Below are 15447 nucleotides of genomic sequence, written 5' to 3'. Positions count from 1 at the left end.
GGAGCGCGGCCCAGCCTCCCTCCCTCCCTCCCGGCGGGCGGTACTTCCGTCCGCAGCGCCCTCCCACCACTTTCCTCTTCCGGAGCCGGTGCGCTGTGGGCCGGGCGGGCTTCGGCGGCGGTGCGCCAGGTGAGCTTGGCGGGCCAGGCTGCCAGCTGGGGGGCTGCGGGGCGGGCGGGGTCTTCCCTCGGGCCGCTGCGCTCTGTTAGCGGTGCCGTGGTTCCCCCGCGCGGCGGGTTTGGGGCCGGGGGGGCGGCAGCGGCAGGTCCTCTGTGGCGCTGAGGGGAGGCGCGTCGGCGCCGGCGAGCCCCTCGGTGCTGGTGGGGGTCGGGGTGGCGGGGCCCAGGCGGTCCCTGCCGGCAGCACCTCCCGCGGCAGCTGCCCGGCCGGCCTGCGGCCGGGGAGGCCTCTCCGTCTGGGGAGCGGGGCCGTGCGGCGGGAAGGCAGGGCGGCAGAGCCTGCCCCGCCGGGTGTCGGTCTCGTCGCCGGGTTTCTCTGCCTTCTATTTTCTGCGGACCCTTCCGCGGCCTTTGGAGGCCGTTATAGACCGTCGGGAGGCGGTGGTTGGACGAAGCTGGGTCTCGGTGGCTTTGGCTCTCAGCTGTGTGTCTGCAGGAAGGGAAGAGTTCTTTCGGTGTTTTTTAAGGACGCTATGTTACTTTTGTGTGTGACGACTTCCACCAGCAAAATAAATTTCCTCTTCGAGGTGGCAGGAAAAAGAGAATCTGTTGCATTAATCTGTTACATTAATCTGAACATAAATACAATGCATTAAATACATGCATAGTTTTGAGCAAGACTTAAGCCTACTTGAAGCAGTGGCAATTGCTGGGAAGATAACAGGGCCAAGCAGGCAGCTGAAGGATTTTTTGGGAACCGTTTATTTCAATGAAATTGGAGTAACAGCACAGTCTACATAACTTTTTTTCTGTAACCTGTAAGTTTTTCATTCCACAAAAATGTACCTGCCTAACTTAAAATACTTTGAAATATCTGTTGAATTCAGTCCTTTACTAAATTGGGGTCTCAATTGTGAGTGTAAATTACTACTATCTCATTTAAAATTTACATGATTTGTTGGACAAGGTAACTTGCAATGAAATGTTAGTAAAGTCATTCTGTCTGAAGTTTAGAATCATGTTCTAGAAAGGACTGCTTGTTATGGGACTTTGGATGACAATTGCAGTTATTAAAATGAGCAGTTTCTTTGGTGTGGGGTATCTGAAGGCTTTCTATCAAAGTGTCTAGTGAGTACTAGTAGATATGCTTGTATCCTTGGCCACTCATTGTATCAATCATTTGTTGAAATTAACGTGGCCTCAAGTCAGAGAGCGTGGTCCAGGTTGGGTTCTGGATTAAAGACAGTAGAGTGCTTTCATGGATTAGAGGCTTAAAGGAATCAAAGGGGCATAAATGACCTCTGCTAGAGATCTGAGGAGCACAAAGCTCCCAGTGAAAGATAGTGGACATTGTTCACTGCTTCTGTTAAAGGAAATTTTGCAGAAACTGTAATTTCAGTGCTTCGGGAGTAGTTCCTGCAAATGCATTAAGGACATCCTACAAAAATTGTGTGACACTGAACTTTTGTTTACCTCATTAAAGGTGAGCCATGTCTTTCCATTCTGGTCGAGGATGTCCCCGTGGTCAGGGGGGACCAGGAGCAAGAACTTCAACACAGACGTACCGCCCTCAGAATCTACGGCAGCTTCACCCACAACAGCCCTCTGTACAGTATCAGTATGACCAACAGACTGCCACTCCAACAACCTATTCAAACCCTTCAACCACCGGTTACATGCCTCCCAGGCCAGACTTTGTGCCCTATCCTCCTCCAGTGCCCCCTTCCACACAAAATCCCATCAGCCAATGTCCCATGAGGCCACCATTTCCAAACCACCAGATGAGGCAGAGCTTCCCGGTGCCTCCGTGCTTCCCTCCTGCTCCTCCGCCCGTGCCAAATCCTAGCAACACTCCTGTGCCAGGAACTCCTGCTGGGCAAAGCACCTTTCCTTATATGATGCCTCCTCCCACAGTACCACATCCTCCCCCCCCACCAGTCATACCGCAGCAAGTCAACTACCAGCCTGTGTACTCTGCAGGGTATTCACAACAATCGTTCCCACCACCTAACTTCAATAGCTATCAGCACAACTCTGGCTCCTTTCAGAGCAGCGCTACCAACAGCAGTGGTGGCAGCAGCCATTTTCGGCACACGGGTCAGTACCAGGCAGAGAAGTTGCAAAGTGATCGACGGTCTCCAGAGAGGAGCAAGCACTATGATGAGCACCGACATCGTGAACATGGTCACATCCACGGTGAGAGGCATCGGTCCACTAACCATGGGGATCGTCGAGATCGAGGCCGGAGTCCAGACAGGAGGAGGCAAGAAAGCAGTCGGCACCGAACAGATTATGACAGAGGAAGGGTATCACCTCATCACAGAAGTTATGAGCGTAGCAGGTAACTTGAGGTATATTCTGCCTGCAGAGGGAGAACTGTCATCATTATCGCATAGTATTTGTTTGCATCAATGTTCTTCCTTCACACTTGTTTTTCCTTCTAGCCAGTACTCAGGTCTGATAGAAAGAGCTTTGACATCTTTCAGGTATGCTTCTGCCTCACCTGTGCAGGCTGGCAGACTTGTTCCCCTTGTCCATGGAGCTGGCTGGAAGCAAAGAAGCTCTTGTTTGAAAAAAGATTGAATTCTTAAGTAGCGCTCTACTCTGATGGGGATTTACTATATAAACTTATGCACATGTGGCATGAAAGTAGAGTTGGCACAGAGTTTGTGCAGAAGACTGGGCTCGAAGTTGAGCCTTACAAATGGTTAAATACCAGTACTTCAAATTTCAAGATTTAGGTACCAGGGTTAAGGTTCCAGGTGTTATTTGAATTTGGACTTTCTTTGAGTAAGCTCTGTAGAGAGCCAGGACTTGGGGGGATTTATAGCCTGGTAGGTGTGCATATCTAATCCCTGCAGTGAGATGTTTTAGAAAAAAACATGTTGCACAGTGTTCTTCATCCTGCTCTGCCCTCATCCTTGTGGGAGATCAGCACAGACATGTGCAGGCTTCACAGGACCTTCCAGTGGGTGCTTAGACCTGCCTGTGTGATTCTGTTCAGGATGAAGACCTCGGCAAGCCAGCTTGTGACCTCAAGAGAGGACTGAGTTAAAAGGACTAGGGAAGTTGTAGGCTATGTCGACATCTTCTGATTCAGATGGATGAGTGTGGACTGCTTGTTTTGGGATGTATCGTGAAGTTTTTGTCCCTGTGCTTCATAGACACAAACGGCTTGCAAATTATGAGCTGACCTGATGCATTTTGCTGCGGGGCATTTTAGAGCAAACCATCATCAGTTAAATCTTTCAGATCTCTTAGATATGCTCTCTTGGTGGCTCTTTCTGTGTCTAATGATCTAGGACAGAATACTCAGAGAGACACTGGAAAGTTAAGTATCTAAATATTTATCAGGGCACCTAGATCACATGCTCTAATTTTAGAAGCTCTCAGCTTTCTCATGTCATGTGTGAAACACGAATTTACACATAGTGTCTGTGGAAATGAAGCCACTTAGATTTAGATATGCAGAGATTTAATTGTAGAACCTTTGACAGCTGTATTCCAAAAAAACCCCAAACCTCCATTCAGTAAGCTTTGATTTCCAGAAGAGGATTTTCCTAGAACTGAAGGCAGCTGGCATTAAGGCACTGGCCATTTCTATATGACTCTGCAGAATTTTCTGCCTTTTGTAGGTGACTCAAATATTTGCCACATAATTTCACAATTTATTGTTTAGATTTTTAAAGGTCAGGTTTAAGTTTTGAAAATGCATGTTTTCAGCAGCTTCTTTCTCAAACATTTGTGGATTACTGCTTGAGGCCAACAGCTTCCAGGTCTACTTGACAATATATCTGCTTATTTTAGTGAGAACTGTTTGTCGGCCTCGGTGTGTTTTTTGCACATTATCCATCTCTCAGCCAAATCAGGTGGCATAGAATATGCTCTCTCTGAAGACTGAAATCCATGCTTGAACAAGGCACAAGCAGAGAAGGATGAATGGGTGTGGGGAAGAACAATAGATAATTTACATGAACTCTGTGCTTTGTAAATTTGCATTCTATTTCATGTTATGCATATAGAAACATACATATATATGTTCATAAATAATCTTGTCTCATTCTGTTAGCCCCCAAAACCACCTGAGGCACATATTTATAATTCCTTGTGTATCAGCAGACTCATTTACTAAGAGATTTGACAGATATGCAAATGATTGTGTATTAACGAGTTGTCAGCTGTTAGCAGAGTATGAAAACTGCCTGTGTGATCTTTGCTGCTGCATGTACTCAGTAATTTCATAGAATCATTTAGATTGGAAAAGACCCTTAAGACAACTCCAACTGTAAACCTAACATGGCCAAGTCCACCACTAAACCATGTCCCTAAGCGCCATCCCTATGTGTCTTTTAAATATCTCCAGGGATGGTGATTCCACCACTGTTCCAGTGCTTGATAACCGTTTTGGTGAAGAAATTTTTCCTAATATCCAATCTGAACCTCCCCTGGTGCAACTTGAGGCTGTTCCTTCTTGTCCTATCACTTGCTGTTTGGGAAAAGAGACTGACACCCACCTCGCTACAAGCTCCTTTCAGGTGGTTGTAGAGAGCGATAAGGTCTCCCCTCAGCCTCCTTTTCTCCAGACTAAACAACCCCAGTTCCCTCAACTGCTGCTCATAGGACTTGTTCTCTAGACCCTTTACCAGCTTTTGTTGCTCTTCTCTGGACACACTCCAGCACCGCAATGTCCGTCTTGTAGTGAGGGGCCCAAAACTGAACACAGTAGTATTCAAGGTGCGGCCTCACCAGTGCTGAGTACAGAGGGACAATCACTTCCCCACTCCTGCTGGCCACACTGTTTCTGATACAGGCCAGGATGCCATTGGTTTTCTTGGCCACCTGGGCACACTGCTGGCTCATAATCAGCCGGCTGTCAACCACCACCCTCAGGTCCTTTTCTACTGGGTGGCTGTCCAGCCACTCTTCCCCAAGCCTTCAGTTAATTTAAAGCTGTTTTGCCCCAGGAATACATTTGGGTGGTCAAGTTCTTTATGTGTATGTACAAGTTGAGTCTTGTATGTGAGATTCATAGTTTTAGCATGATGCAGATTTTCTGAGTCTGTCAGCTTTTTGTGTGTGCTTGAGGTGGCTGTCAGGAAGAGAGGGCTTGCCTGAAACACTTGAATGACTGCTGTGCTTACAAAGCTATTGTGCATGAAATAGGTTTTCTTTCCTTTCCTTGAGGCATTAAGAATGGTTAAAGATACAATAATCTTACCCTTTGCCATTCATAACAGGAGAAGAGGAAGAATGGCAACAAGTCCTGTGGTTAATTTATGGAAGTTACCTCTGTATGGTATGATTTAACCATTGTATTGAGATAGATGGCTTTATGACAAAGGCGGAGGAGATAGGTGACTGTCTTTTACAGTTTTCTTGAAGGTCAGCATTAAGAATGTCTGATTTTTTTAGCAGTCAGCATATATGTGTCATTTTGCATAACATGATCTCAGTCTGCTTCTATGCTCCTTTCAGGTGTGGAATGTATGAAATGCCAGATTTCTCATTTAACTTATGTTTTGAACTCTCCAAGGGAGCGGGAGAGGGAGAGGCATAGACACCGTGACAGCAGAAGATCACCATCACCAGACAGATCCTACAAAAAAGATTACAAGAGAGCAGGAAGGTAAGGAAGGTTACATTTGGTCTCTTGTGTATTTGAGGCATGGTGCATCCATGCATGTGAGTTTTTGTGTATGTATATGTGCATACGTGCCTGGTTTGAAACTCAGAAAAGATGAGCTGCTTAAATTTATAATCATCTGTTTATACATGCAAATGTCAGTTATCTTAAGACCTTGTAGAGTTAGAAACAGGATTAGTCTCTGGAGAGAGGGCTTCACTACTGTGTCCTAAAGGCTTCCTCTTCCATCTGATTCCAGTCTGTAAAGTACCAAGATTATTTAAAGTCATTCTATGTTTAGATCATCTTTTAGGAGCTTTTTTATATTGGTGCTCCTTACCTTCTGAATCCTGGATAGTTGAAATCGGTGCAACGTTATTGTCTTTGTAGGCAGAGGAGATTTAAAAAAAAAAAAGTAGTTTTCCTACATTCAGCTTTTGAAAACATTACTCTTGTAATGCATAAGGAATATCACAGGTTGTGTTGTTGAAAGGAGTTCTAGAGTTAGAGTAACACAAGCAGTGTGACTTCTGTATAATCCTTCTAATAAAAAAACTAATTCTTTGCTCATGCAAATAGTTTGTGGGCTATGTATTAAAACTTCTTTGTATTGTAACTTCTAGTTGTGAGTGATGTGACTTTTAGTTTTTAGTGATGAGTTTCCAACTTTGGAACAAAACTAGCAGAAAGTCATCTAGAATGCAAGTAGGAATTTTAATCTAAAATAACATATTTTTTCATTCTAGTTCTTGAATAAGATTTAAAATACAAAAACACTTTCAATTTTAAGTCTTTTTTTATAGTAGGTCAGAACTACAAAGTGCTCTTTACTCTTTATGTTGCAAGTTAAAAGCAGGAAGAGACAACTGGATTTTGTTGTAATTTATATGATAGAATGATGTACTGATCTGAAGCAAACTATTTGCTTTTCATTATAAAACTGTCACTGTTAAAATAATAAAGAGAATTGCTTTTGTTTACTTTCTCCCACTAAGCCGGTCCCCAAGCAGAGAGAGAAAGAGACCCCGATGGGAGGAGGACAGAGAAAGGTGGTCTGAGAACCAGAGCTCCAGCAAAGAGAAAAACTATACCACTGTCAAAGACAAAGAATCAGAGGAGAATGCATCTGAAAAAAATGAAGAGGAAGATGAGGAATTACTTAAGCCAGTCTGGGTTCGCTGTACCCATTCTGAAAGCTATTATTCCAATGACCCTATGGATCAAGTGGTATGTTTGTGAGAGAACATTAAAATTACTGTATACAGTCCCTTATTGATTATTTGATTACTTGATTAATATGAACCCTTCAGAAGGATCATGTTTTGTGTCATTTAATCCTTCTTTCCTCACAACCATCTCAGTCTTTTAATGTTGTTATGGACTTTATTTGTTGGTATTCTTCTCTATTTTATCTGTTTCTTCTGTCTCTTTTCATTCAGGTTAGTAGTATGTGGAAGAGGGGTACTTTTTTTGTCTTCAGGAGGGAAGGGTGTTTTTTTTCCCATTATACCTGTATTTGAGCAAAGATGCCTCAAGCACCATATATTCCCGCAACCTTGGAGAAATTTTATATAGAAGCAGGAAGTCAGGATTCTTTGTACTTAACAATAACACTTGCTGGTGGAGTAATGGTAGAGGGGGGGAGGTTTCTGGGTTTTTTGTGGTTGGTTGTGGGGGTTTTTGGAGAATGACATGGAGAGTGATTTCATTGTGATTCAAAGCAGGCAACAAAATGAGCTGAGTTTTGTGTTTCTTATAGTGATAAAATTCTTTTTAATTGCAAAATACTTTCACAGGTCTTCTGTTTCTTCTAAACCTGTTAAAAATCAGTGCTGAGTTATACTAAATATGCTTAGCCATAGTTCTGCTTCGTTAGGCCAAAGGTTTGATATAATGCAGCAGCAAATGAAGTAATTTCTCTAATTCACCTGGTGGAGCAATGTAATGGTATACTAAAGCATACATTAACAAGTGTTTCCATGTTTTGTTGAACTACACTGATATCTGTATTTTCCCCCTCTTGCTTTTCATTGTGAAATGCTGGTACATGTGTGTTCATGTACTATTTCAACACTTTTTCTTGTTGTTTTTCTGGGTTTTTTAATTAACAGGGGGACTCTACTGTGGTAGGAACAAGCAAACTCCGAGATTTGTATGAAAAGTTTGATGAGGAGTTAGGAAAGCGACAGGCAAAGGCCAAAGCAGCCAGGCCACCATGGGAGCCACCAAAGACCAAGCTGGATGAAGATTTAGGTAGGTAGAAATGATGACATAGATCTGAAATGGAATAATCTGTAGTTAACCTGGTTTTGCCAGTTGTGTATTAATAATGTTGGTAGGTTAATCTGTGTTTTTTAAATCCTCCTTTTCTGTTGCATATCCATGGGAGTTTCACTGTTGCGTTTGACTGAAGTAGAGCTAGATTCTTCACCCAGAAAGCCTAAGGGAAAATGGAGAGTATCCAGCACTGCCTTATTCTAAAGTGTCTTCCATGGCATGAAAGCACCCTGAGCATGATCAGATAGGCCAAAGCATGGTGCACAGAGGGTTTGAGGAGCTCCTGGTCTTATATTTCTAAAAAGGAAGCAGAAATACTGGTGATAAACGCATGGCTGCTTGTTATGGCACTGAGTTCATCTTTCTTCTGGATTGGATTTTGGTTGTGCAACTCTGCTTACTATGGTCTTATGCAGAAGTATCAGTTTTCAAAATACAGTTTATCTGCATTTTCATGCACCGCCCATATGGATTTTCTTGCAGTGAAATAAGTCTGCTAGCTGTATCAGTTATTGGGGAAATACTGCTTGAATTAGTAGGGCATACTTTTTGATAACAATTTGTCTACTTAGAAGTCAGTGAGAACTATTTTTTCTTGATTTGTGAGACCTGTGAGACCTGTTAGCTGTTCTTTTTATACTTCCAACATTTCAGTGTTTCATAGTGTGTTTTTCAGTCAGTTGCATTAGTTCAAGAAATTCTTAGGCATATCGCATTAATTTAGGTACTCTGATGGGCTTGCTTTTTAACTTGATGCTTCCTGTTTGCCTGTTGAGCTGCTTCAGACTTTCATATCTGAAATTAGTAACTCTTTAAAAATCACATATCAAAAATTCTGAAGTGAAATAGAGGTATATAATGACATCAGTTACATGCTGGCAGTATAAAAAGATGCAATAAAGATGAAAGAAAAAAATAAACACAGATTAAAATGTGAATTCACTTTTGTAAAGGAAACACCTTTTTTACATTTTTTTGAACAGTGGATTTGCACATGTTTAAATTCACTCAAGAGTCACTAGCAAAGTTAACTGTAGGGTTTTTCAGGAGGTATATTTTCATGTGGATGAAGTGAGGACAAAACTACTACATTCAACATACCTGTGTAAAGCTTCACTTCCTCAGATCTCTGCAGAAAGAGTTCCTTGGCTGCTCCAGGCTAAAATATGATAGGCCCAAGAGCAACTCCTCTGTTTCTTTTTCCACTCTTTCTGGAGGACCTGAAGGCTCTGCGTCTGCACTGGTCCCCTGGGCTGACTTGGTGCCTGTGCCAGCTTCTCCTACAGCCATGCTTCTGTAGGGTCTAATAGTTTGTCTTATTTTGTACTTAAGGCAGAACAGAGACAGCATTTACTTGTGTTAGCAGTAGCTGTGTACTGCAGAGAGATAGCAATGCACTCCAAGTGCACTTTTAGGTCATGAAAGGGTGATTTCAATGCATGAAATCCAAAAGTTCTGCATTTGTCTTTTGGAACTCTAGCTTACTCTCACAGGTCCCATGCTCATTTTGCACCTAAAATTAGACTTATACAACTGACGAATGTTTGTCAGAGAACTTTTAAAACTCAAGTGTTTGTAAATATTTGTAGGAATATATGTGTATGCACATTTAGACAAAACTTGATTTCAACTAAGCATATGTGACCTATGTAAACCATAGGTCCCAAGGACATAGTTTAATATGGACTGTACAAAAATACATCTTGATTTTTAAAAAAAAAAAGTAAGCATATGTTACTAGTAATATTCTCTCATTTTCTTCCTGTCCCTCTTTCTCTTTTAACTAAGGAGAGCCTTGTATTCAATAAATACACATATTTTAAACCAAAGTTTCACAGTATTTCAAAGCACTGGCAGTGTAGTAATATGTTTTCTCTTAAGTCAAAACGTAGATATGGAAGAAATGTCCCATCTGTTCTTCCAAGAATAATAAACCTTACTTGCATCATAGTAAATGTCTTGTCTATGAAGGCATTTATTTAAATTGGAGCTGAGGAGATCTGTGGAAATGAGTGACATTACAAGCATAAGAAAGGGAGTTGCTTGTTAGTACAACAGGAGGTTAGAGATACATGAGATCGGGCTCTGGGGTTTTTGTGTGGGTTTGTTGGGGTTTTTGTTTTTTTCTTGTTTGTGTTTTTTTAATTAAGTCCAGACACTTATTAACATTACTTTGATAACAGCACAAAGGAGACTTTTTAACAAGTCTAAGACTATTTTCTGTTCTTTTTTTTTCTTTAGCATTGTTCTCCCCTCTGATACATCAGAAAAATTGTTTCAGTTAATGCAAAGAAAAATGTCTTAAAAAAAAAAAAGAGGAAAACTCACAGAACAGGGCTTCCAAAAAAATTATGACAGGATTCACTCAGCTAGTGGTTCCAGGTTTTCTTCTTGTCTGTGGTTTCTAATATGTGATAATGGATTTATTAGAAATTATTGATTTTTGAAAAATGTATCTAACAGTACATGTTCTGTAGTAATTCTATACAAATATGCTGTTTTGAAAGTCTTAAATAGACAATATCCTGCTGCAGACAGGAGCATTTTTAGGTAAAACGAAACTAGACATAGGCATTTTGCTCATAGCAAGCAGAATTAACTTTTCAACAAGAGGTTCTGTTTAGCTCATGTTAGTGACCTTAAGTGTATTCTTTCTCTTTGCTGTGTCTCTTTTTTCTTTTTTTAAATAACTTTATGGTAATACTTGTGTTGGTTATAGCTGTATAATCTTTAATGTCAAGTAACTGAAATTGTTTTTCTACAACTGATCAGTTGTGCTCCTGGACAGCCAAAGGGCAATCTCATGCATGCAAACAGATGCAGTTGTTGTAGGCATTTAATATCTGTAGCATTTACTGTCATTTTTAATTAAAAATGCAGTTGCTGTCCCTCTTCGTTAATGTGAATGTCATGCACAACTTTAAGTTAGCTATGTCATGTTAAAGAATGCATTGCTATTGGAGAAGAGAGTGTATGGAAGTGTTTTTCAGCTGACTTTATCTTCTCTGTGTGACTCAGAGAGCTCCAGTGACTCAGACTGCGACTCTGAAGATGACAGCAGCTGCTCTAGCAGTTCGGATTCAGAAGTTTTTGACGTCATTGCAGAAATTAAGCGTAAAAAGGCACACCCTGATCGTCTCCATGAAGAACTGTGGTACAATGATCCAGGACAGGTATGGTGAGAAGAAAAAGTACTGTGTGTCTGAAAGTCAGTCTACCCTGTTGACCTAAAATTCTGTGGTGTTGTCAAACATGCTGAGTGACATCTATTTCAATATGCTTTTTTTACCCCCCTTTTCCCTTTTCTCTCTCATCTTCTTCAAAGCACTTCACTTTTGATTTCAAGAGTGTGGTTCCAGCTCATGAATCCTGGGGATTATTCAGCTGGAATCATGTCTGGCAGTGTTAATAAAACCTGAATTGCTGACAGTGTACTAATGCTGTCCTATTAGCCTTGAGATAAAGGTACACAGATGAATTCTGGGATGGAGAAAAGGCAGCATGTTTACCTCCACAGATTTTTCACCTAAAGCTCTCAGCTCATAATGATAAATAATGTTTTAAATACGCAGTTAATGTTCCTAATTTCTTGTCTAATGGTTCTTTTGTAATTGCATGGAGATTATAGTTCTCATTAAATGTAATTGCTGAGCTCATGAAGTGTTGTTTTGAATGTATACATTGCACAGAAGACTAGTTTTTGTTTGCAAATTTGCCATCTTCATCTTTCTTACTTAAATATTTTACAGTCTATTCTAACTCATTGTCAAATGTCACCTCAGTAAATTTATTTTTCTGGCACTTTGTGTGATGCTTGAGTTTAGCATGCAGCAAATCACAATGCCAAGAGATACTGCAATGCTTATTGCCACTGTGGTAATTCAAAGGTCTGTTGAATATTCTATTACAGACTCATATTTATGTTTCTAGTTTAAAAAAATAATAATAGTAATTTGACTGAGCATAGTTAGCTGTTCTTATTTGTATGGAAAACAAAATCAGTGAACTGTTTAGTTATTAAACTGAAAAAATCATGTAGGTCTTGGGCATACTTCAAAGTAATGTTCCAGGCCCAGAGTATTAGCTAAATAAAAAGTGGAATAACTGTAGGATGAATAGATTCAGGAATGTGTGGTTTATGAGTTTCCTGCTGAAAAATTTACTTTCCCAAAAACTTTCGTGAGACTGACTCTTCATCTTTCTTGAAGGGGCTGAAATCAGAACATGGTGAGCTTGTCAGTGCTGTATGCTTTTTTTTAATTTTATTTGAAAACATCTGAAGTTTTCCTAGGTATTTATCTGGTGTGCCAAATTGCTTTCTAACTATCACTACATAAAACAGGAATGATTGCCGTGCACGCTGGCACATACAAGTACACTGTCTGACATGGAGCTATATTTTTAGGATGGATCTTCCCAAGCCTTTGATCTGAGTAGTGTGTTTGTTACTTTGGATAATCTCCAGCAGTGCTGGCTGTTGCTGGAAAATAAATTGTTAAAGCTGATGCCACCACAGTGGCCTTTTGTTTAAAGGTGTTACCTGCTTGTTTGTGTTGCTCTGTTGGTCAGAGAAAGTTAGAAGCTGCTGCCTTAGTTTATGTACAATTGTGATCTTTCAACATCATTTTATCATCACTTCATGATTGTTCTTCTGCATTTTTTCCATGAGCTGTGTCATTAGGGACAAGAGAGGTATGTACCTGACTTGCTTCTCAAGTCCTGGGCTTTACAGGTACTTCACATCTCCCTTAGTTTTGGTCTGTGCATTTAATGTAACAGAGGCAGTGTTAGTGCTGAACAGTTCTAAGAATTAAGGATGAGATTTTAAAAAATAAGTGATGATTATTTTAATAGACTCAGTAGGCCCTTATTTTTGGGGGAGTGATGAGCAATTTGCTAGTGACTGCATTTTTTTAACTCTCTTCTGTTTTGTGGCAGTATAAGCCAGTGAGGAAGTATGCTTTTACCTATAAGCATGATTTGATTTCACTGAGCCTGTACTTTCCTCAGGAGTCTCAGAGTGTGGAAAAAAAATGCGTGAACAAAAAGCTGTCATGTCACTCTGTTAAGGTTGCATGACTAAGCTCCCAAAGCGGTAGACAAGTGCCCTACTTCTTACATTCCTTTGCATGTATGCACTGTGCCAGTCTGAAGAAATTAAACTGAGACGAACACTCAGAGAGCTAACATCAAAATTGAAAGTTGTGTCCCTCTCCCAACTGTCTGAAGACTACATTAACAGCAGTTTGGTGGTTCTTGCTTCCTGAGGTATCTCCATATTGTATCTATTTGCTGATGATGCTGTTTAACCCCACCATGGATGCTGTTTACATTTTCAGACTGCTTATAATGGCATGGAAAGTTCTGCTCGTTTTTGTATTGCCTTGCAAGGTTGTTGGGTTTTTTCCAAGTCTAAAAAGAATGTTTCAGTTCTTGAATTCAAACTTCGAAAAACTCCATTAAAGCCTGGGGTTGGGAACTTCGTTTGTTTCTTTGGTTTGTTTCTGGGTTTTTTTTTGTCAGATTTTTGCAATGGGCATGATGTTAAGAGCAGAACGCTTTAGGGTATTGCAGTAATTGATAGTTTGTATTGAACTTGGTCATAAAAGTGAAAAGAAAGACACTAGCTTTATACTGTGTGCAGTGGCCCTTTTTGGTATAGTTACTTGATGCACCCGTAAAGAATACTGAAGTGGATATTTTTCCCACTTCCTTTTTTTTTTACTGATCTCTTCGCAGGATGCATTTGAAATGTTTCCATTACTTCTTTAAAGTAACGAGTAAAATCTTCAAATTATCTGTTTTGCATACTTTTGGTGATAGCCTTGCTACATTGCAGAGGGGTTAATCAGGGACAGGATTTCAGTCAGTGAACTGAGTGGAACTGTTTGAACATGGAGATTTCAGCATGTAAATATTTGCATGTGCATGTTTAGGGCCTGAACCTTGTTTTAGGCAGACAGTGTGCTGTTTGTATGTATAATAAATGGAAAAGATGTATATGATAGTAGAGTGGTACAATTCTGCTGAGATTCTTTTTCCATTTTGTGCTTCTGAACAAGTGATGAAGTACTAATGCTATTGTGCAGTTTTCTTACAGTAGTCTATACAGTTTTCAGTTTTATTGGCTTAAGAACATCCACTTAATCTAAGCATGACAGGCTTTTAGAAGCATCAGCACTCCAGGCATTAAAACCAACATACTTTTCCAAAACCATTTTTCAATAAAAACAGAATCCTATTTTGTTTTTGGCAGATGAATGATGGACCTTTGTGCAAGTGCAGTGCTAAAGCCCGACGAACAGGAATAAGACATGGCATTTATCCTGGTGAAGAGGTAAGTAATTCTAAGAACTGCAATTATGAATACAAACCTGCTGCTGTAAACTCATACTTGGGTTGATTTGAGGGTTTTTCGATGATTTACAGGCTTAGTAAAAACTCCTGTGCAACTTTAAATCATTTAGTTGTGTAACCTCATATTTAAAATGCAATACCAGTAACAAAATCCACCTGAAAACTATGGAAAACTTTTCCCTGTATCTTTTAGTTCTAGGGTTTTTTAAAAAGTTTCTGAAACACAATTACATTAATAAGAAAGAACTTGTGGTCAAAAATCTACCATCTTCAAGTGTATGAGTATGTTATGAGGGGCCCCTTTGTGAAGGGATTACTTTAAAAGGAAAAGTAAATAAAATAGTAATTCTGCTGCTGACAGGAGCAGGAAGCTTGTTAGGAGGTGTTCTTGCCTTAGCACAATGTCTGCACTGTGCACAGTGGTGTCTGCACACTGTCAGTTTATTAAGTTCTTTATGAATACGTGATTAGAAAAAATTACTCCGTCAGCTTCCTGAAACACATTTTATAATGGTAGTGCCTTTCTTCTGAAAAATGTTGAAATAGTGTTTAGTTGTTTTTTCCATAGAAATATTCATTTGTACAGAGCATACTTCGTGATCAGTGTTGTTTCTGGAAATAAAAACAGTGCTTGGATGACCTCAAGCTTTTTTATTCTAAAAAACTTTGTTCTTGTGAAAGAATTCAAGAATGTTAATATATAGGTTTTACAATTTACCTTTGTAATTTTTATTGAAGAATTTCATTTTTCAATATGTCTTTTTACATGTATTTGCTGAAACATTCTTTTATTTCTCTTCAATTAAGGTTTTATGAATGTTTCTGTGAATTATTCCATTTCAGAAAAATAGCTTTGGTCTGAAGCTTACTATAAATTACTCCAGTTCAGGATCAATTCCTCCCCATGTTGTCCGTAGTGTTTTTCTTGCAGAGAAGGAGGGAGAAAATTTTAGCAGGAGAAAACATATATAAAACTTGCTGCATGAAGGCAGCTTCTCCCTGGAGCAAGGCCAGGTGGGAATTTGAGGTTTCAGAAAATCTCCTAGGGTATACTAGTTTTTAGAGTCCTGT

The 15447-nt window shown here is 40.2% G+C and overlaps 1 protein-coding gene across 1 annotated transcript in view; it reads left to right on the top strand.

Moving 5' to 3' along the window:
* Nucleotides 1-105: 105 nt before the first annotated feature.
* DROSHA (drosha ribonuclease III) overlaps nt 106-15447 on the top strand; it is a 79289-nt gene continuing 63947 nt past the window's right edge. Inside the window, exons 1-7 of the mRNA XM_059815245.1 lie at nt 106-129; nt 1603-2460; nt 5653-5745; nt 6738-6969; nt 7854-7995; nt 11038-11192; nt 14276-14356. Of these exons, the coding sequence (XP_059671228.1) occupies nt 1610-2460; nt 5653-5745; nt 6738-6969; nt 7854-7995; nt 11038-11192; nt 14276-14356 (1554 nt within the window). The 5' untranslated portion in view covers nt 106-129; nt 1603-1609. The remainder of the gene's footprint in view (nt 130-1602; nt 2461-5652; nt 5746-6737; nt 6970-7853; nt 7996-11037; nt 11193-14275; nt 14357-15447) is intronic.

Source organism: Gavia stellata, chromosome 3 (assembly GCF_030936135.1).
Source record: "Gavia stellata isolate bGavSte3 chromosome 3, bGavSte3.hap2, whole genome shotgun sequence".
Taxonomy (NCBI): Eukaryota; Metazoa; Chordata; class Aves; order Gaviiformes; family Gaviidae; genus Gavia; species Gavia stellata.
Note: the sequence above shows the minus strand (reverse complement) of the source record. Positions and strands in the feature narration are given on the sequence as shown.